Raw genomic sequence first — 23148 nt, forward strand, 5'->3', positions numbered from 1 at the left:
CAGGAGAAAGCCTTTTATCCCTATAGCTGTTCACACCCATTGTTCCACTTCAAGTACTTGTGAAATAGGCAGGATAGGATAGCACTTCCTTCCCCCACAATGTTCTGTGTTTCTGTAAGCTAATTGTGGGTCATTTAACTTAATAGTGGTTCATTCCAGGGATAAGCCTGTCAGGGTGTGTGCTCTATCTGGCCATCTAATGGCAGAAGAGCAGGGGTGCTTAACCTCTGGCACCTGGGCCAGATCCAGATCCAGCCCCTGGAGCCTGTGTGGCTCTCCCAGGGTCCAGAAATTTGGCAGCAGTAGAGGAGCAGTGGCAGTGTTAAATGCCACTCCCCTGCTGCCAAATTTCCAGACTGGTGGAGGGTCTTGTAGATCATTTTGGCTCGCAGCTAGATCTGTAGGTTGGCCTCATGGAACCGGATTGGGTGGCATTAAGCCAGATTGCAGTGGCAGGTCATGTGGGGTTGAGTTGGAGTGGTGGGCAATACATGGCTGGATCTGGCAGTCAGGCAGCAGGTACCATGATAGGGGTAGTGGCAGAGTGAGCCTGGGTTGAGGAGACACCCAGACACCCAGTGGGCTGCTGAAGGCTTGATTGAGACAATGCATAGTTTTTAATTACTAGAAATGATTCTTTACATGCTATAACATTTTGGCCATATCTGTAGTAGGAAAAAAGTTGGGTTTTCCCAGCTCTTAAGATCCATAGATGCTAGGGTCAGAAGGGACCTCAACAGATCATCGAGTCTGACCCCCTGCCTAGGCAGGAAAGCGTGTTGGGGTCAGATGCCTATACAGCCTTGTCTTAAAGACCCCCAAGGTAAGGGAGAGTACCACCTCCCTTGGAAGCCCATTCCAAATTTTGGCCACCCTTACTGTGAAGAAGAGGAGTTTAGGATAGCAACAGGAGGGGAGAAAGATTCCTTCTTGGGCCCAGGTGGCAATTAGCAAAGCCCAGAAGGTATGGGGAATATATAGTAGAGTATAGGCATAGGTGCTCCTATATCATCCCTGACCAATGTTTATCTAACCTGTTGTTGATGGAGATTCCACAACTTCCTTAGGCAGTCTATTCCACTTTCTTGCTGTTCTAACAGTAAAGAAGTTTTTCCTGATACTAATCTAAACCTACTTTGCAGCAACTTTAATCCATTGGTTTGTGTTCTGCCCCCTGCAGCAAGAGAAAAAGTGTTCTCCCTCTTCTTTATGGCAGCCCTTCAGATATTGAAGATGGCTATGATGTTCTCTCTCAGTTGTCTTTTCCAGAAGCTGAGCGTATCTATTTCCTTCAACCTGATCTCATGATTTGCCTTCCAAGCCCTTTATCATTTTTATCTCATGCCTCCGGATCCATGTGTCTATTTTAATATGTGAAGCCCAGACCTTCTCACATTACTCTAAATGAGGCATAACTAGTTCTGAATAAAGAGACTTGTCTCATTCATTTCCATGTCTTGCACCTAGTGCTTCTACTGATGAATTGGCAAACTGCATTTGCCTTTTGTGCAGCTGCAACATGCTGCAAACTTATGTTGAGTCTGTGATCTGCCAAGATTTCTAGGTCATTCTCTGTAGTGCTGCCATGCAGCCAGTTGTCACCTATCTTGTGTTTTTGATTATTTTTCCTGAGATTCAGCACCTTGCATTTGTCAGCATTGAATTGAGCCTGTTAGCTCCAGCCCAGTTTTCCAGGCTTTCTGTAATGCAACATCTTTTTTTTTTTAATCGCACTCGTTTCCTCCAGTATGTTTTTCAGTCCTTGCCTGTTTTGTGTCATCTGCAAATTTGCTCAAGAAACTCTTTATGCGAACATTCAGATCATTAATAAACATGTTGAACATCATTGGGTCCAGGACAGACTCCACTTGAAACCTGCTGTTATTCTGACATGGATCCATTAACCTTTGTTTGCAGCTTTTGAGCCAGCTGGTTATCCACCTAATTGTAGCTTTCTCTAGGGGGACTTTGTCAGAAGCCTTGCTGAAGTCCAGATGCACGATATCTACTGCATTTCCTTCTTCCACCAACTAATTATTTTGTTGAACAAGGAGGTAGAGTTTGTTTGACATGATTTGTTCATAGTAAATCCATGCTATCTGCTTGTTTTCAGCCTTTGCGTCTCCAGATGCTTGCAGGTAGATTTCCTTATGATATGCTCCAGTAACTTCTTGGGTATTTTGAGGTGAGGCTAATCAGTCTGTAGCTCCCAACATTCTCCAGGTCCTTCTCTTTGCCTGTTTATTTAAGAAAGGGCACTATATAGACCTTTTCAAGTCCCTTGATACCTTACCCATTTCTGATGACTTCATAAATGCTATTGACAAGTCCTCTGAGATCTCTTCTGACAATTCCTTCAGTACCCTGGGATGAAGTTCATCATGTCCTGCTGACTTGAATTCATTCCAACCCATCGAAAGCTTTCTGACTGTTTGTGTTATCTCATGCCTCAGTTTGTCCCCTTCACTATCCAAAGAACCCTTATTGACTGGTGCAGCCTGTTTTTTTGGGTTTTTTTATGAAAACCAAAGCAAAATATCCTCCCTGATTAGTTTGACATTCTAGTGTGATCTCAAACTACATATAGTATTAGATCTGAAATCTTTTTTTGGTAATGTGATGTTATACCTCAAATAACATTACTACGAAATTTTAAAGGTTGGTTCCTGTGTGGCTATACAGAGGTGGAGGAGCTTAGCACAGTCAGCCTTGGTCTCGCCAAATCTTTGAGTAGGCAGCAGCAATTGGACTTTCTTTGCCCTCCTGCACACCAAGATTACTCCAGTGCTAGAGTTTTGTTTTGAATAAAAAAAAGTTAATTTTTACCTTCAGTTAATAAAAGTTCAAAGCACACAAAATAATGTACATCAAGGGGCTACAACTTAACTGCTAAAATTCAGTTAAAAGCACTAAACCATGGGTGCCAAGTAAACATATAGATTGCTTTCTATACTGGCCAACACAAAAGGTGAAATGTAAAGGTAATTTTAATTGTTTTTCTTAAAGCTGTTGTCTTTCACGTAGGCCTGCTTTGACAGACAGAAAAGGTATAATATTTTCTAAACTGTGTTAGAGTAATGCAGTCTTGTCCAGCATATGATCCATGGGCTGCCATGCGGTCCACTGAGGCATTTTCTGTGGCCTGCGGTGCTGCGATGGGAAACGAGTAAACACTGTTTACTTTCGTTCCCACCCCTTGTCTCTCCCCCAGCCCCTCAGCAGCTTCGTAATGGCTGCTGAAGGGCTGGAGAAGGGACTAGGTTTTCACATGCACCGCATCAGCTTGACTTTGCCAACGCGGTGCGTGTGGGAAGAGGAGTAGCCATGTGCTGCTCGGGACAGGACGAGCCTGGCTGGAGCAGCAGGGTCTCAGCTGTGTTTTCCTGTACCTGCGCTGGTCAGTTCCGGGCGGCACATGGCTCTGCTGCTGCCTCTGCTGGCTGGTGCCGACCCGGGCAGGTCTGTCCCATCCAGAGCAGCACGCAGCTGAAGTCAGCTTCCCATGTGCCGCTGGGGATGGGAGGAGGCTGGCCAGGTCGGTACCAGCCAGCAGAAGTGGTGGTGGAGCCAAGTGCCGCTCAGGACTGACCAGTGCAGGCAGGGGGAAAATGCAGCTGAGCCTCTGCCTCTCCAGCCGGACTCGTCTCATCCTGAGTGGCACATAGCTCCACTGCTGCTTCTGCTGGCTGGTGCAGATCCAGCCAGGCTCCTTCTGTTCCCAGCAGCACGTGAGGAGCTGACTTCAGCTGCATGCCACTTTTCCTAGCTGGTGCTGACCCAGCTGGGTCCGTCCCATCCAGGGCAGCATGCAGCTGAAGCTGGCTTCCTGCAACTGGCTGGGGATGGGAGGACCCTGGCCAGGTCTGCACTGGCCAGCAGAAGTGGCAGTGGAGCCATGTGCCGCTTGGGGCGGGACGAGCCTGGCCGGAGTGGCAGGAATCAGCTGCATTTTTCCCTTGCCTGCACTGGTCAGTCCTGAGTGGCACATGGCTCCACCGCCACTTCTGCTGGCTGGTGCTGACCTGGCTGGCCTCTTCCCATCCCCAGCAGCACATGGGAAGACAGTACGGGGGGGTGGGCCTCAGCAGGTGGTGTCCTGGCATGACCTCTGCAGGGCAAGGTGACGGGAGCCGTTGTCTGCCAGACCCCATGCTCCCGGCTCACAGCTCTGAGGCCACTGGGACTGCGTGTGCGGGCGGCCAGGCACCACAGTGAGTGGGGCCGTGTGGATGGGCAGGTGCGGGGCTGTGGTGCAGCAGCCATCTCGCTCCAGCCCCTGTCAGGCAGCACTGGCTCGTGGGGCTGTGCTGCTTGAGGGATGGAGGTGTGGAGCTATTTATTTCTCCCCTTCAGTCTTTGGGGCAGTAGCTGGCTGGATGAAGAATGGGTCCCTCCTGGCCCTGCCCACCAGCAGCTACCATGAACCTTGGAGTAACAGGCAGGTGCAGTAGGGCTAAACAGGCAGAGTCTCTCTGGCCCAGGACAGAGGGTGTTTGAATATGGCTTGCCAGCCCACTGGATGATAAAAAGTTCATGATCCGACCCCCACATTCAAAAAGGTTGGACACCCCTGGATTTAAAACCCTGATTAACATGATTAAAACCCTGTATTAAAATCTAGACTAACATGTTTGAAACCATATTAGAGTGGGTTTTTTTGTCTGTTTCACTGTAGTTATTCCAGATGAACTCCTTGTATAAGCAGTCTTCCCAGCACATGTGTGTCCACACCAAGGGTTTTTCTTGAATTTCTCTAGAGTTTTAAATGTGGGCTTCATGGCTTCTAAGAGGCTGGAGGCTGCACACTGTATACACCATGCCAGCAGGGGCTGTGTGCCCTGGGAGTTAGACTAATATGAGTGAGAAACTGCCAGGATGCAGCCTGTCTCACACATCACATGAGCAGGTAGGTCCCCCCCTCTACCACTGTACTGTGCTGGTGGGCATTGTATTGTGTGTGGGCTCCACAGCCCCCCTCTCCCAGCGTGTATGGGTGTCCCTCACCTCAGCTGCTCCTATGGGAGTGGCAGGAAATCTAGAGACCTAGCTGCAGCAGCTGGAATGATAAGGGGACTGGTGACCAACTGGGAGTTCAGGGGCTGTACATTAACTCCTCTTGGGCTGCCAGTTGGACAGCTGTGTTTTAAAGGTATACCTGTCTTATTCCAGAATCACTTCCTTGTCTAATAGAGCCCACTGACTCTGCCCAAGCTATAACACTTAGTCATCTGTAATATTTTAGAATTATAATTTAAAATAAACAGGTGGTTAAGAGGAATAGAAAAGTATGTAAACTTGTGTTATGTTTATTTGGCACATATTGTTTAGTGCCTTTAACTGAATTTTAGCAGTTAAGTTCTAGCCCCTTGATGTACATTATTTTGTGTGCTTTGAACTTTTATTAATGGAAGGTAAAAATTAACTTCTTTTATTCAAGCAAAACAAAACTCTAACACTGGAGTAATACACAGGAATTGCATGAGGCTGGAATTATTACATAATTACAAAGGAAATAAAATGCAACAGTTGTTTATAACTTACCAGCTGTACTATCAATATAATGTTTGTATATGCTAATATTCAAAAGTTTGTCTAGGGACACTGGCATATTGGCTGGTGAATAATATATATATTAGGTAGAACTGCCTTCACCTCTGTATATTATAAGGAAATACAAACAAAGCATGTCAGGATTATGTTTGGTCTATTTTAATGTCTGAAATACTCTTTGGTCCCTGTGTATTCTTTTATACATTTTTGCCCTAAAATTATTTACTAAAGCCCCTGCTCCTCCCCCTCCCTTATCTACCCAGTCCAGTTTCCTTCTCACTTGGATCCTCAAATGATCCTTATTTTTATCCCCTTTACTTTCCTGAAATATGGATTCACCCTAACCTTCAGATGGAAAGGAATGTGTAATTCTTTCCCACATGAACAGTGAACTCCTTCCTTCCTGGGAGGTTCCTGACTCCTACTAGGTGAGTCATGGTAATTTATTACTGTTAGATACTGTTTGCTGGAGGGGTTAGTGCAGAGCTATATTTCAGACCTCTCCCCAATCTCTTCCCATGTTACACTGTATCTATACCCGTCCCCAACTCCCTTACCTTTTGCTTTTAACTTTAGAATATGTCTTTGCTTCCCCATTTTTCAGTTATTTTGGTTCCCAGCATTTTTCTTTAATCTCTCCCGCCTCAAACCCTTGTGATATTCCGTTATCCATTTTGTCTTTTCTCCCTCATACTGTTATTCAGTCCCACTAAAATTCTCTTGAATAGCCCTAGTTTTGTGACTTTTCTTAGTCTACTTGTCCTTATGCTTTAGTATCTTCTTTCTCCTATGTAGTTGAGATAAAGTTAGATAAGCTTTCAGATGTAAGACATTCTTTCTCAGATCTCTGACCACAGGAAGCCAGGCACAGCATTATAAAAACCAGGAGAGGGTGAGAGAAATTCTTAGGGGTAGCAGACACGCAATTAGCAGAAGAAAAGAGGCTGATTACTGGGAGATCAAGGCCTATTGAAAAGGAAGAGGGTCATTCTCACCTATCATGTGTGGAAAGATGTTGTATAAAATACAGTGTGCCATAAACCTGATATCAGTGTTTAGTTCTTGGCTCTTAGTGTCCAGCCAGCTTACCAATTTTTGTTCCCAAGTTTGTCTTTTAAAGGTGTTGGGTAGATTTCCTTTGAGTGGGAGGGTAGAAAGATCAGAGAGGGAGTGGTTGTTTTGTGAAAAATGTGCTTCTAGTGGTGTGTCTGTGTCCCTGTCCTTGTACCCGCCTGGCCTTGTGGAGTCTCTCTCTGGTGGCACTGGAGTGGGCTCCCTGGGGTTGCCACAGGGGCTGCTCCTGCAGCTGCAATGCTGGGTCTCGCTTTCCCCTTGGGATGCCCCGATACTTGCCTGCCACATCTTGGTTCTTTCATTCAGTAGTGGGGCACCCTCTTGTAGTGGTGCCTGTGCCAGGCGTTGTCACCAGTGGATGCTCTTGGGGCTCTGCCTCCCCTACACCCCAGCCATGCACCAGCCTCTTGGGACAGCAAGTTGATGGTCTGCCTGATCCCTTGCATCATCACCTCCGTCACTTCTTTGCTGCTCCGGCCCCAGTTTTCCACTGTGCTTGCATGTATTAAGGGTGGTGAGACGACCCTAATGATTTGTCGGGTCGTCTGCAGTGCTGGGATCTCTGCAGTGGTCCCAGCTTCCTTTGCCCTTTGAGTGTCACTTTTGGCCCTCCTCCCTTGCCCTAGGCTTTGAACAGATCAAAAGTAAAATAATTAACTAAAATTCCAGGGATGGGCCTCAGCCCACCCCCACTCACATACCCTGCGTTCAACCTTGCCGTCCCTCGACACCTTCCCCTCGGCCCAGCTCTCTTGTTGTCCAGGGTGGCGTCTCCTTTAATTAAATTTCAGACCCCTCTGTTGGGTCCCTCTTTGGCTTCTCCTCCCCTTTGCTGGGAGGTCCTCGTCCGTTTCAGGGAACAGCCCCACAGCTTGTTCCCCCAGCTGTTTCTCCACCACTGGCTTTTATCTTTGCTGGGCAGCATTTTCAATGACATCATCTTGCCTCGCCAGTCTTAGCCACAGATAAAAGCAACCGATGAACTATGTGGGCGTTCCTTCCCTCCACGGCTTGTTTGGCTTGCCTGTTTCTACAACGGGTAAGTTTACCCTTTTCTCAGGGCTTTTCTGCTTGTTGTTATGGCAGGCTGTCCCCACCTTAACCCACACCATGGGAGAGGTCTCCTGCCCCTTTTCCTTCGTCTTCCAACACCCCCGCCCCCGGCAGTCCTTTATATTTTTTCTGTAAGAGTTGCTGCTTTGGTTGGTTCCCTTTTTGCAGTTTCGTGGTGCCTAATTGCTGTTTAATTTTACCCACATAGTTGCCATGAGGGCACTTGGTGCATTGGATCAGGTATATCATATTTTAGGAAGGATTGTGTAGGAACCATGGATTCTGATGGGGGTTTTTATTGGGGGGGGTGTTGATAATAGTGGCAGTGGAGATGTGCTGACAGGTTAAGTATTATTTGCCAAGGCCAGGTTGTGTTCTACTTGATATCTGTTGGGCAGTGATGTGTTGGGCAAGGTTAGGGGGCTGTCTGAAAGCCATGAGTGGAGAGGCTGGGAATATTTCTCTCAAGATCTGATCTTTGTTGAGCAGAGGCTGTAGTTGTTTGGTGATTCTTCTGATCTGTTGTAACGTGGGATGGTAGGTGACCACCAGGGACCTGTGGTCCTAGAGCCATTTCAGCAAGTTTTTTACCAGGTACAAAGTGTTTCCTTTAGCTCCCTTTGCTTCTGAAGAATCATTATCATTGTGTGTGCAATGAAAAGTTGTTAAGATGGTGTCTTGGCAAATAAGTAGTGTAGAATGCAACGCTTGTAAAATGAGGCTGCATAAAGCTTCTGAGGCACAATCTGATGTTTCAGAGGGCAGGATGGAAATGTGTTTGGTAATGGAACAAGGCAGTTTTCTTAACTGCTTAGTTGGTTTTCCTCTACATTTTCAAAATGCATATTAGTTATAAATAGCATGAATGTGGGATGTGAAGAAGAAAGGAGTTCACTGGCTCATTCTCCTTTCATTTTATTCTTTTAAGTTTTATCAGTGTGGCTTTTAACTGTTTTAACTTTGCATTTATATACATTTGCAAGAAAGAAACAGCAGTTATTGAAATGAATGGAAAGAGAATTAGCAAACTTCTTCCTTGTACGTTGAGTATATCAACAATGTATTTGCATGCAGAGCATTTAAGTTTATGACAGTATCTCTTTGTACATGAGTAGAATCTTGCCATGTTTAATGGAGGAAGCCATCTGTGTTTTGTGCACACCAATATGAAAAGATATTTCATGACTAGTTAAGGTGACATACATTTTCTGGGGGGGGGTCTCATGTTTGCTTTTGCCATTACTGTCATTTTTACTATAGCAGTGAATAGTAAGAGCCAAATAAGTGGCAACATGTTGTGCTATCCTGACGTAGACTGGGTAGCAGATTGAGGAAAATGGCCCTGACTTCTGGTCCCAACTTGCCCCCTCACTCCTCCACTTTGAGCATAGCCCTCCATTGGTGTTGCTTCAGTAACCAATGTGCACTGTAGGGTGGAACTAAAGCTGCTGCTTCTTGCCCCTCTCATGGTTTCTTTTCTTACTATGAAGTGAAGCATCTGTGTCTATATGTAAATATCGAACTGCAGCATTGTAGTTTTTAAGAGGCAAAGGCTGAGGTTCAACTTTGAACAGAGTTTTTGAGCAAGAAAATCTGGATGAAATACTTTGTCCTGATCAAGTTAAGAAGTCTGCTCCAGGGTAGCCCAAATGCTGCCACTATTTTGCATCTTGTGGCAAGACCATGATTCACTCCTATAGTGAGAATGACAGTAATAGCAGAAGCAAACCAGAGAGACCCAAGAAAACTTTTGCCATCTTCACTGTTCAAAGTTAAATCTCCAAGTACCAAAATAAAACAACAGTTTCAAGCACCAGCCTCCAAAATTGGAAGTGTCCTTTATGTTCATGGCTGACTGAATCAGTGCTATAGCAACAAAGTTTGGCACCCAGGGTGCCTGCCCTCGCCCCGCACACATATCCAATAATCCAGTACTATCCAGTCAGTAAATTTGCAGCCCTTAAAACATCTGAGATGCTCAGACTACTAGCTAATTTTTTCAGCCATGAAAATCCATTTTTCTCAATAGCTTTCATTCATCAGCTCATTGAAAGGTAATTTTCATAAAAGTAGACTTCTCTACATGTGCTCTCTTATATAGCTGAGTGATCTCGTGGGAGCATTTTTAACACTAAGAGATGCCTGTCCTTGAAAAGCTCATTTGAAGGAGGAAAAAAAGTAAAGTTGAGACCTGTGCCACAAAGGAACATTCACTTTAGCATTGATGAAAGGCAAGCAGTGGTTTACTTTAATTGGATACATGTGCAACAGAGGTACCTAGTATCGAATCATGAACTACAGAGCAGATAACAGTCTCTGGCTAATTATCTGGAATTCCATTTCTATGGGTTCAGCATAGTCCTATCCATCACTATGTCTAAATCACCATGATATTACTGTCCCATTTTAATCTACAGAAGCACCCCATCCAGAGCTTAATACAGAAAGCTAAATACAGGGTGATTCATACCATATTTCCCAGAACGTATAGATGAGGTTCATAGATGCATAGATGTTCGGGTCAGAAGCGATCTCAGTAGGTCATTGAGTGTGACCCCCTGTCCTGGGCAGGAAAGAGTGCTAGGGTCAGCTAGGTGCTTGTCCAAGGTTGACCTGCATTTCTGATTACTGAAGTGCAGGCACTGTGTATCAGGGTTGTTGGAAATGTATTTAATTTTTTCTGTATCAGCTAATTCTGCCAAAAAGAAGTTTTAATTACTGAGAAGCTAGATATATGGTGAATGTTTATTAGGGTTCTAGACAGGCCCCTATACACTCTGGGTCAGATTTAAAAGAGGGACTTAGGTGTATGGGCTCTGAGCAATCCCGTGCCTTAAAGTTAAGTATCTGGTTCCAGGAGTGGAATTTGCAGTTAAGTGCGGAAGTTCCTTGCATTTTAAAAGGAGAGATTTAGGCATCTAGGACTGAGATTCACAACAGTCAGTATGATGAGTGGCGGTCTAATCCCAGCCAATAGGAAATGCTGTAGAGGAAGGGTTATCTGTAATCTGGAGTCACCAGCAGATTCTCCCTATGCCTGAAGAAGGATGTTTGTGCCTGGAAGTTTGCAAAGAACAATTTCTTCCAACTGTTTAATTGGTCTGATGAAAGATATCACATTTACCCAAAAAACCTTGTATGATAGTTGTAGATACCTGAATTTTTTCCACATTTTATAAGTAACATTAGTTTTGCTAACATTTTCAGGGGCTGAATAGTATATGGAATTTGACAAATTGGTGGATAAGGAGCTCAAGAAGATTAAATGCTATACTGGGTCATACCACACGTCTGTCGAGCCCAGTATCCCATATTTGACAGTGTCAGTAAGATGCTGAGGGAAGGAGGTGTACGAATATAGGGCCCATCAAGATTGATCTGTCTCTTCACATTTTCCTTTACAGCTTCTAGCATTCAGGAGCCTAGGAAATCCTAACATGGAGGATACATCCCAGCTATCATGTTTATGCAGGATAGGCCCATCCTGCATAAATTTATCCGACTGTTACGAACATGGTTGAACTACCAGCCCCTACAACATCTTGCAGCAATAAGATTAATAAATTAATTATACAATGCCTATAAAATAACTTCTGCTTGTCTTATTATACCTGTTACCTAATAATTTAATTGTATATTCTGTAGTTCTAATATTGTAAAAAATGTGAAGTGAGATCAGTCTTGCCTTCTGATTTAACCCCTGTATATGTAGCATGATTTGCTAAGCCCTTGACCAACGTTTTTATTCTACTTCATATTATATAAATAAATTACTACCTAGAGATTCTGGAGTCTTTCAAATTTAGATCAATATCCTTCAAAACTAAAAGAAAGATAATGAATTATGATGTCATTGGGATAACGGAGACCTGGTGGGACTCCACCCATGACTGGACCACGGGTATAGAGGGCTATATCCTGTACAGGAGGGATCATGTTGACAAAAGGGGTGGGGGTGTAGCTGTCTATGTGAAGGAAAGCTACATGTCCCTGCAAGCTGATGTTGGTGACCAGCATGGACAGCTAGAGACCCTCTGGGTAAAAATTCTTGGGGAACACAGCACAGGGGACACAACGGTGGGAGTCTACTACAGACCTCCCACTCAAAGTCCTGAGCTTGACCAGGAGTTCGCCCGGGAACTGACTGAGGCCGCTTGCTCCAGGACCTTGGTTGTCATGGGTGACTTCAGTTACCCGGACATCTCGTGGGAAGATCACTCAGCAAAATCCGAGCCGTCGCAAAGCTTTCTCTCATGCGTGGATGACCTCTACCTGACTCAAGAAGTCTATGGGCCAACGAGAGGCAAAGCGCTGCTCGACCTGGTACTGGCTACAGGGGACGACCTAATCGGCGACCTAGTGATCGATGGGAAGCTGGGTGACAACAACCACAAGCTGATCACCTTCACCATCCACCATAAAGCTGGCAAGTCAGTCAGCAACACAGAAGTCCTTGACTTCAGAAAAGCCGACTTTGACAAGCTCAAGAGGCTTGTCAGTCAGGCCCTTAGGGACCATGACCCCAGGGTGATGGGAGTTCAAGAAGAGTGGTTGCTTCTCAAGGAAGCGATCCTCAATGCACAAGCTAAATCTATTCCAACATGGAGGAAAGGCAGCAAGAAGGCACAGCAGCCCTCCTGGCTCTCCAGGGACCTAGCGGACCTCCTACGGCTAAAAAGGAAAGCCTACAAAGGATGGAGGATGGGATTCACCTCCAAGGAGGATTATTCTGCACTGGTCCAGTCCTGCAGAGAGCAAACCAGGAAAGCCAAGGCTGCAACTGAACTCCAACTAGCTTCAAGCATCAAGGACAACAAAAAGTCCTTTTTCAGATGGGGAGCCGGAGGAAAAGCAAGGGCAACGTTGGACCCCTGCTAAACCAGATGAGGCAACTGACAACTGACGCCCAGGAAAAAGCCAACCTATTAAATAGGTACTTTGCGTCAGTCTTTCATCAGTCCCATGGGACACCCATGCCTGCTATGGGACAGGGAGATCTGGGTGATGGGGATACCCTACCCTCCATAAATGCTGACCTCGTGAAGGAACATCTTGAGAAGCTGGATACCTTCAAGTCAGCCGGCCCTGACAATCTGCACCCCAGGGTACTCAAGGAGCTGGCGAGCATCATAGCCCAGCCCCTGGCACGGATCTTTGAAAACTCCTGGTGCTCTGGTGTAGTGCCCGAAGACTGGAAGAAGGCCAATGTGGTGCCTATCTTCAAGAAAGGGAGGAGAGTGGATCTGGCTAACTACAGGCCCATTAGCCTGACTTCTATCCTGGGGAAGGTCTTAGAAAAGTTTATTAAGGAGGCCATCCTTGATGGACTGGCCCAGGCTAACGTCCTAAGGGATAGCCAGCATGGGTTTGTTGCGGGTAGGTCTTGTTTGACCAATCTCATTTCCTTCTATGACCAGGTGACCTATCACCTGGACGAGGGAGAAGAGATTGATGTCATATATCTTGACTTCAAAAAAGCTTTTGATCTGGTATCTCATGATCACCTCTTGGCCAGACTGGCCAGTTGTGGCCTTGGCTCCACCACGATCCGCTGGCTGGGAAATTGGCTCTGTGGTCGGACCCAGAGGGTTGTAATTGATGGCAGTCACTCATCGTGGTGCCCTGTGACCAGTGGGGTCCCTCAAGGCTCTGTCCTGGGACCCATACTGTTCAACATCTTCATTAATGATGTGGACATTGGAGTCAGGAGTGGACTGGCCAAGTTTGCCGATGACACCAAACTTTGGGGCAAAGCATCCATGCCAGAAGATAGGCGGGTGATCCAGGCTGACCTGGACAGGCTCAGCAAATGGGCGGATGAGAACCTGATGATGTTTAACACCGAAAAATGCAAGGTTCTCCACCTTGGGAGGAAAAACCTGCAGCATTCTTATAGGCTTGGCAGTGCTACGTTGGATAGCACTACAGAAGAAAGAGACTTGGGGGTCATCATTGACCACAAGATGAACATGAACCTGCAATGCGATGCTGTGGCTAATAAAGCGACCAAAACGCTGGCTTGCATCCATAGATGCTTCTCGAGCAAATCTCGGGACGTCATTCTCCCCTTGTACTCGGCCTTGGTGATGCCGCAGCTGGAGCACTGCGTCCAGTTTTGGGCTCCACAATTCAAAAAGGAAGTGGAGAAGCTTGAGAGAGTTCAGAGAAGAGCCACGCGCATGATCAGAGGTCAGGAAAACAGATCTTACGATGATAGGCTGAGAGACATGGGACTCTTTAGCCTGGAAAGCGTAGGCTGAGGGGTGATCTGATGGCCACCTATAAGTTTATCAGGGGTGACCACCAGGATCTGGGGGAACGTTTGTTCACCAGAGCGCCCCAAGGGATGACGAGGTCAAACGGTCACAAACTCCTGCAAGACGGTTTCAGGCTGGACATAAGGAAGAATTTCTTTACTGTCTGAGCCCCCAAGGTCTGGAACAGTCTGCCAGTGGAGGTGGTTCAAGCACCTACATTGAGCACCTTGGGAGGAACAACCGGCACCATACCTACAGGTTAGGGAACTCCCCTCTTGTCAGCACGGAGGCGGAAAGGGATCTGGGGGTCGTCATTGACTCCAAGATGAACATGGGCCGGCAGTAAAGGAAGGCCAACCGCACCTTGGCATGCATCCACAGATGCATCTCGAGCAGGTCCAAAGAGGTGCTCCTCCCCCTCTATGCGGCACTGGTCAGGCCACAGCTGGAGTATTGCGTCCAGTTCTGGGCACCACATTTCAAGAGGGACGTGGACAGCATGGAGAGGGTCCAGAGGAGGGCCACTCATATGATCAGGGGACAACAGGGCAGGCCCTATGGGGAGAGGCTACGGGACCTGAACCTGTTCAGCCTCCAAAAGAGAAGGCTGAGGGGGGATCTTGTGGCCTGTTATAAACTAGTCAGGGAGGATCAGCAGGCGTTGGGGGAGTCACTGTTCCCCCGAGCACCGCCAGGAGTGACCAGGACTAACGGTCACAAGCTGGCAGAGGGTAGGTTTAGGTTAGGTATCAGGAGGTGCTGCTTCACAGTCAGGGTGGCTAGGGTCTGGAACCAACTTCCAAGAGAAGTGGTGCAGGCTCCTACCCTGGGGGTGTTTAAGAGGAGGTTAGATGAACATCTTGCTGGGGTCATTTGACCCCAGTACTCTTTCCTGCCATGGCAGGGGGTCGGACTAGATGATCTGCTCAGGTCCCTTCCGACCCTAGAAGCTATGAAACTATTTTACTTCTTTCTCTGATTCTTCGTTTGCTTTCTTCAATTTCTCATCCATTACCATTCTTCCTTTACTTTTGGAAGTGAAGTATCTCTCTCTTTCTGATTTTGTGCATTTTTTTCGTCTCATGACCTGCTTCACTCTTTCTTGACATCCTCTTTGTTTCAGACTCCTTTTTTAAATCTCTCTGAGCTCCACCTCATTTTTTATAGGGAGGCAGGATTTTTTTCTGAGATTCTTGATGATCCCGTATTTGTATTTAACTTTCTACAACCCAAGTGGGCAACCACCAGTTCCTCTGGAACCTTTAAAATTGTGTGTGTTTGCAAGTAATCAGAAGAGATCACTGAACAATAATAGGGGTTGTTACCATCCTGTAGTACTAAAAATGATGCTATCCTCATACATGCCCTGATGATGACCCAGGGAGAAAAGAGTCAAGTGTACTAGTAAATTATTAAGTGTGTTTGCTAGATTGTTGGTGGACCAATCAAGATGGCCATCACTGGGACAGTTCTTTTTAATTGGAAAAAGACTTATTTTAAAATCACTGATCATATGATCATGGATTAGTGATGGTTCACTGTAATTAATCCAAGGTTCTTAGATTTGTAGCCAGTTGTTTCAGGATCCTGGTTAGTACACAGTTCTTTGTACTAGGTTTGTAGTGTTACCAGCTACTGTCAACTTGAAAAGAAAACCAGAAACTGAAGTTCTTTCATCATGAAGAGGCAGATCTCACTATGTTTGTTTATGTTAGTTAATGCAGTGATTACAATAATTATAATGTGCTATTACATTTTATTCCGTAAAAGTGGCATTTGAAGGATCTTAGAAAAAGGGGATGGCCCCTCTCTCCTTTTCTACTTTTTATGATAAATATAGTTCTGAAAGATTTTTTTATCAAACTTCTGTTCATTTTAATACTTAGACATGCTATTTCTTTTTTTTGTCTTGATAGAAGACTTCTGGGAGATGTTGGATGGGTTTACTATGATCTTTAGCACCTTCATTTAAGGGCTCTAGGTCCTCAGTCTTCAGGAAACATTGCATTTCCCCAAAACATTAACTAGTCATCAGAATTAATCTGATACGTATTGACAAAAAAGTATTTTAAACCAGGGGTAGGCAACCCCCTTCCCCTGCATAGGTGATAGAGCATGGCGTGTGAAGGCATTTTGCTTAGGACATGTGCCTTGGGTGGGATGGCAGGGGCGGGGCTGGGGCTTCATTGACACAACAAGGATTGGGCCCCTTGTGGCTCCCCGCCATCTGCCCCACCATGCCAACATCTAATAAGTTGAGGTTTCAGGTGTTTTTGCACTGCCTAAAAACATTTTTTACTTCTGTTTTAAATTCTTTGAGTGATATTCCTTCCTTTTTCATTTGCTCTTCATCTGTAACATCATTATAGTCACTTGTTTGTTCAGACAAGACTTAAATATCTGATTTATAAAGAAAGAAGTATATGTGCTTTTTATGGCCCTTTGAAAGAAGGAAAAACAACTCTCAGAAAAAAAACTTCAGATCTTCTTTGCATATATTTAAAAGGAAATTCATAGAAACTCATTTGCATATTTCTCTACTGTTTTCCCTCTAGGTCTGCTACTGCTAATATGGGCATTGGAGATATGAAAAGTGCATTATCTTGTTTTCTCTGAACTTGACATAATCAACCTTGTGGGCAAAGTAAAACAAAAAGGCAGCTGGTCTTAGAATGCCAAAGAAACGAAAAAATCCTGGTATAAGTCCCTCGAGGAAAATTGTGAACTCTGATAGAACTGTCAATACTGTTGAGGGACTGGAACCATCATCAAGAGATACAACCATGTCACATGAAATGTACAGTGTCAATAAAGAAGAGCTCTTCAACAGCGTGTCAGAAATGTTTTCTGACTTGGAACCTACTGTGGTTTATATGGTTCTTTCTGAATGTGATTTTAAAGGTAAATTAAATGCTGTTTGTTGTATAAGTGGTTGCATTCCATAAGAAAATTTTGCCATCTGAAAGATAACAGCACCCCAGTCTTTCCTGTTTTTAAATATATTTTCTTTTTTGTTATACTCCTCTATACATTTTAACTGAATGGGTGCGTATACACTTTGCCCTATGGTGACATAGCTCTACACATGATCACCAGCTATTTTGTTGTAGCAGCACACTCCTCCAGTATAGCGTGTCACTACAGTGACGTAGCTGCAAAATTTACCTATGTGCCATGTGCATGGCGCAGTAAGAGCCTGTATTACATTCTGTAAGAGTGCTGTTACTGTGCCAAAAGGAAATACTAAAGCACAGTGCTGTAGCAGCGTTGCCATACAGCGACGTGTAGATGCACGCAGTGTGTTTTTCATGTGGACCTAGCTAAGTACTTTGAGGGAACATGTAACATGGGAGAGGAACAGAAAATCATTCATAAGAAAAGTGTTTGTTTCTCTTTAGCAGTTTCATTCTGCAATCTTCGTCATATAGTCATAGTCTTTGGCTTGGTTTTCTTATTTTCCTCCTATGAACAGATTAAAATAGGGAAATTAGCATTTTAATGCTAACTTGATACTAGCAAGTTGTCCGTCAAGAATGATGGTGGGGGGGAGGCAGGTGGGGACAGAGGCCTGCATCTGGCTTCCCCACCTTGGGCCAGGGCTGCAACCGCTACCTGCCTCCCCATTGCTGCTTTGGGTTGGGGCCAGGGCCATTTCTGTCCCCCTGAGCTAAGGCCATGGGTGCTCCCTGTCTCTTCCCCCCCCTCCCCTCCCCCCTCTGCCGGGGCCTGTGACCAGAGTGGTGGTTGTGGTGGAGTGCAGTCACCGGTAACCCCCCTACCCTTCCAACTCCCCTCCCTCCCTTCCCTTTCCCCCACTGCCTCCCCCTCCCCTCTGGCTGTTGTGGGGGTGGTGGGCACTCTGACCCCTGGTTCCAATGAGCGGAGGGGGGGGGGAACTGGCCTTCTCCTCCCACTCTGTCCCCTCCATCATGGCGGCGCTCTGGTCCCCATCATCCCCCTCTGCCTCCAAAGGCCAGCTCTGCTGGCTCCGGCCCCTCAGTCCCTGCTGTTATGGCGGTGCTCCACCATGTGCCTCTTTCTGTCCAGAGCACTCGACTGCCGAAGCAACCAGTCAGAGTGCAAGTAAAGAAAGCGTTATTGACAGACAAGGTTTTTATAATATTAGAATTTTCACTACATCAGTACATCAGCCCATAAACTATTGTTTTGAGTAGTTGACGTAATAGACTGAGGAAAAGCTAAATACGGGTTTCCCTTGCTCTATGAGGTACACGTGTTCCTGTAAAACAGCACATAACTCGAATTGGCATAAAGGGAACCTACTTCACAATGTAACAAATAGGGATATGTTCCAAGACCTTGACTGTACTGACCCCCAGACACATTTTTACCACTTTTGCAAGACAATTTTGGTATTCTCCAACAGCAGACGGTACACACAAGCACAGGGCACTATCACAATGGGGATGGCAACTACAGAAACACATCTTAGACAACCAGCAAGGAGCACAGGTCCACACAGGAGACTATATTCTGGTGCTTGTCACTCCCACAATGCACCGCACAAAGCAGTTGACTGTGGGCTTCCACCACACAGATCATATAGGTGTGAAATTACCTCGCATATAATACATTTTTGGTATAAAATGGGTCATTGCATAGAAGTGAATTTGCACATACAGAACCTGCATAAAGCAAGAGAAACCTGTAGTTTGTCTTGATTAAAGGGATATATCCAGCCCTGCCAAAGGATCTGAATTTAAAATAGGTTTTTCTACATGGAGGACAACAACTACATATCCCTTTAGAATAAACAGTTAAATTCCAGCTTATGTTAGTCATGTTAAGCTCTTCTTCTCCTAAGTCCTTAAAGCAGAAAAATAATATAGTAAGTCTTCCGTTGCAGAGAACACAGAAAGATCATAACGGGTCAGAATGGTTTTTGACACTGGATTTTTGTTTGACATCTCTGGGTTTATTTTGTGAATCATTTGCACACCTAAGAGTGCTAACGTTGTGTGGCATCCTGAAACAAAGGATCTCATGGCACCCTGGTTGAGAATCATTGCTTTAAAGTTTGATTTGCAGTTTTGTTGCTTTTCAAGTTCATAACAACTGCTAACACTATAAACTTAGTTTTTAGCTTTATAAAAATGGTGCAGTTAAGTGGATTTTCATACCAGGGCTGTCCAACTGGTGGCCTGGGGCCCATGCACAGTCTGTGACAGATTAATGCGCAGCATCCGGGTTCCTACCTGGTTTGCTGTTCCGTGTACCTCTAGCTGCTTCTGCAGCTGGGGTCTCTAGGCTTCCATTCCTCCATCAGCTTTAGCTTGCTGCTTCTGCGTAAGAGGGCAGGGCATGATTGCAGTGTCATGCAGTAGTGTATGTGGCAGAGGCTGACCATTTGCACGGTGTGGGGTAGGGGTATGCAACCCAGGGGCCTGTGGCTCTCAGTAGTGTCGTCTCCAAGATGTGCAGCCCCGATTGGTATGGAATATGTGGAGTATGGCCCTTGGTCACTGAGAAGTTGGACAGCCTTAAGCTATGTCATTTTTAAATGCTCTTGGATGCAGCAAAACAGTTTCTATGTTTCTGGTTTTTTCTGTGCATCTCTGTAATCCTCTCTTAGTGATTATTTCAGTCCATTTCATTCTATTTTTTCTGTGAAAGGTAGATTAAATTCAAGCGTCTGTTTCATTATCCAATGTAATATTTTCCTTCCTCTCCAAGGTTAAATTTAGCTTCTCAGTTTAACTACCTTTCAATCACATTATGTTGTTATTTTGCAGTGTGTGCAAATTCAGTTGAGTCTTGAATTCTAGTGAGCAATAGGTTTTATTGAGATTAAGAGAAAGTATAGTAAATTCTGCTTTCTAGTCATTTTATTCTATGCTGTTATAACAAATTAATAGTTCTTGTAATGTAGATTGTAAAACTTTACTTAAACTAAATCAAAATTAGCATCTGTTGTTTCTCTTGATCACCTCTTATTTTTTTTTACTTTAACAGTTGAAAATGCAATGGATTGGCTGCTAGAACTGTCCACAGCTGCTAATGGTGTAGCATCTTCAGAAGTCTCAGGGTTTGATTCAGTAGCATCATCTCTAGCTCTTGTTCAGCAGCAAAGGTCTCTTGCAAATGAAGCAATGAAAGAAAGTTCTGCAAAAAAAGATCCGGTAAATTTTAAAAAAGAAACAGAAAAGGTCCTATCGCCTGATACTCAGTTGACTGAAGAGCTGGATTCCTTGATACAAAATGCTTTTGAGAAATACAGACTGGAGGACAAATTGCAAGCTACTGAATACAGTAGTTCTAGTGCCATTACTGAATCTCCTGAATGGAAAAAATCCACATTAGGCTGTAATGCCATGCTTTTTCAATCTGAGATAAACAATGGGAAGTTAGAAAACTTCTCCTTTACATGCAGTGCAAAGTGTCACAAATCTCCTCAGCCAGCAGTAAGTCAATTGAGCCTTCGAACGAAAGAGAGATCATCAGCTGACATGGACAATTTTACACAGGTATTAAAAGACTGCAGGCTGCCAGATATACATGCTGACAATAGTGCAGCTCCAGAAATCATTGAACTAACAAACTGGGAAATGGGTCATAAAAATCCTGATCAAATGCCAAATGTTGTTTCCAATGATGAAAGTTTGAACTGTACTTCTGGTCAGTCCTCCCATGAACTTCTAGAATCTGGAACAGCTGTTTTTGGAAATTCCAGTTCAAAATGCTGTGAACAACAGGAAGAAGATATGGCTGTATGCAGTGGCCATAGAAATATTTTTATCCCTGCTGCATTTACATCTTTTGAAGGATCCAGTTTCAAACCATTAAATCGCTCAGATTTTCAGCAGTTCAAGCACAGTTGTAACTTTAATTTTTCTACATCACCACAGCAACTTCATCAGCCTCCTTGGAATCCATTGGCTTCTGAGTTATATCCGTTAAGTGGAAGTCACAGCTTTGTAACTCCAGTTGCTATCAGTCCTGGACAGTGGAGACCTGCTTCTGATTCTAGGACTTTTGGAAAAGGAGTGCCTTTTTCCTCTTCAGTTGTTTCAAATGTCCAAGATAGCAATGCGTCTCTGAAGATATGGGGACATCAAGATGGAAACCAAAAAATGAACCTCTCTCAAGTATACCAGCCATCTGTTTGTCACATGATGAGAAAAAAAACACATCTTGTAGGTCAAGTACTTGTTCTTCTCAGAGGGGTTCCAGGATCAGGAAAATCTTTTTTGGCAAGGTAGAACATTTTATATTGTGTGCTTATAAAAAAAAAAAGCTTAACAGTCAGATTATAGGATTTAATAAGGGAGAAAAACGAAGAAGAGTTTACTGGTATTTGTAGAAAGTTGTGCTTATGTCCTGATTCACTATTTTGTCTAAATTGAACGTGGGTAATTGTAGCTGCGGGAAGCTGAGCCACTAAGTCTTAGTGGTCTTTCTTTGCTGGATATCTCTGCTGGATATGGGAGGGGTCCTGCTCTGAGCTTTACCAGTGGCTCAAAGTTCATATTGGAGTTTATGCCAGCAGAGGATCAGCTATGCTAGAGTTCAGTTCACTCAGGTCTTCCTGTCCATCTGGGACATGCCTTACACTTCCTTGTGACACAACTGCAGGTAGAGTTGAACATTGCCAGATCTGGCAGTTTTGGGTAGATCAAAGTCCCGCTTTCACAGGAGGGAAATTTCTGGACTATTTAAATTCCAGCTCATTTGCACCATTTAAATAGGGGCAAATTTAACTTGCTGGATTGAAGAATCCAGCTCTTAGTTTTCATTCTGTTGAAAGGCTTTTGAGAGGTAGGTCTTTTGTACATATGTTATGTTATAGTCCATTTCAGACTTATGTAGATATTTAATAATAATGCCAGGTAAGCAAATATAACTTTGTGTGGGACTGATGCAGAAGTACTTCACTAGATACAGATACTATTTTTTCCTTGGGCTCTCTTTCCCTCTTGACTATTTGGCACTAGAATTTGTAGGAGTCACATTGCAAGGTTATTTTCTTCCAGCTACTTTCCATGGATGGCTATAGCCTGAGTAGAGAGTGCCAGTTGTGTCATTGACTCTGTATTTCCCTGAGGTTGAAGCTTCCTTCAGAGGCTGTGTTCCTGGGGCCACACCAAACCATATATATGTGTGCAGGACTTTGCATATGTATTTAATGGGTAGAGGCAAACATTGAAGAAGAAAAAAATGCTGCTTTAATGTCATCTTTCATAGGAATTTGCTAGAGGATAACCCAGGTGGAATTATTCTCAGTACTGATGATTACTTTTATAAAAATGAACAATACCAGTATGATGCAAATTGCTTAGGAGAAGCACATGAGTGGAATAAAATACAAGGTAAGAACTAAATACAAACTACTTATCTGCTTACATGCTGTTGAAAGCTAATACAAAGTAGTCTGTCCTATAATTTTTGTCTGTAATATAAAAGTAAAATATAATTAGCCCATAAGTCACAAAATATACCTGCCTTCTGTCTGACTTTGGATTAACATGAGTAAATATAATTCTTGTGCTAGGGGTTGAGTGCTAAATCCCATTTTAGAGGTGCATATTTAAAGTTATGTATAATAAATATCTCCAATTTGTGTGCTTTACTAAGCAATATCTACTTCTATACAGGTATACCGTATTCAGGTTGCAGCAAGGAAAGTTTAGATTAGATATTAGGAAAAACTTACTCACTAGGAAGGTAGTAAAACACTGGAAGAGGTTACGCAGAGGGGTTTTGGAATTTCCATTCTTGGAGCTTTTTAAGACCTGGCTAGACAAAGTCCTGGCTGGGTTGATATTGTTGGGGATGATCCTGCCTTGAGCAGGGGGTTTGACTAGATGACATCCTGATGTCCCTTTCAACTCTCATTTTCTATGATTCTATGACCTACTCAAATCCAAGATGAGTCCCCCTCCCCACCCCCCAATCAGCATGGAGGAAAAAAGCGTCGTCTTGGATTTGAGTACCAGCCTGGGGCAGGCACAGCTCAGCTCCAGCTTTGGCCCTGGGCTTGGGGCTAAAGCTAGAGCTGAGCCATTGCCTGCCTTGCACCAAAATGACTTTTTTGGCAGGGGAGGGAGATATGCAGCTGGGGGGGGGGTGGAGTTTGAAGGAGACCATGGTGGGGTGGTGGGGAAACCTGGACCTTCCTGCTTCTCCCTGGGTTGAGGCCAGGCCAGGCCAGGGGTGTGCTGCTGCTGATTGTCATGGAGGAGCAGAGCTGCAGCAG

At 44.6% G+C, this 23148-nt stretch overlaps 1 protein-coding gene across 4 annotated transcripts in view; it reads left to right on the top strand.

Annotated features, from left to right (window-relative positions):
* Nucleotides 1–23148, top strand: part of N4BP2 (NEDD4 binding protein 2) — a 67605-nt gene that overhangs the window by 9699 nt on the left and 34758 nt on the right. For 3 of the 4 annotated variants that reach the window (XM_090035784.1, XM_090035786.1, XM_090035785.1), the window contains exons 4-6: nt 16490–16835; nt 19908–21150; nt 22137–22261. In XM_090035784.1, coding sequence (XP_089891910.1) covers nt 16607–16835; nt 19908–21150; nt 22137–22261 — 1597 coding nt within the window. In that variant the 5' untranslated portion in view covers nt 16490–16606. The remainder of the gene's footprint in view (nt 1–16489; nt 16836–19907; nt 21151–22136; nt 22262–23148) is intronic. The other variant, XM_090035787.1, reaches the window with a different exon arrangement.

The sequence above is a fragment of the Crocodylus siamensis genome, chromosome 2 (genome assembly GCF_052110815.1).
Source record: "Crocodylus siamensis isolate JL-2025a chromosome 2, ASM5211081v1, whole genome shotgun sequence".
In the NCBI taxonomy this organism is placed as follows: domain Eukaryota; kingdom Metazoa; phylum Chordata; order Crocodylia; family Crocodylidae; genus Crocodylus; species Crocodylus siamensis.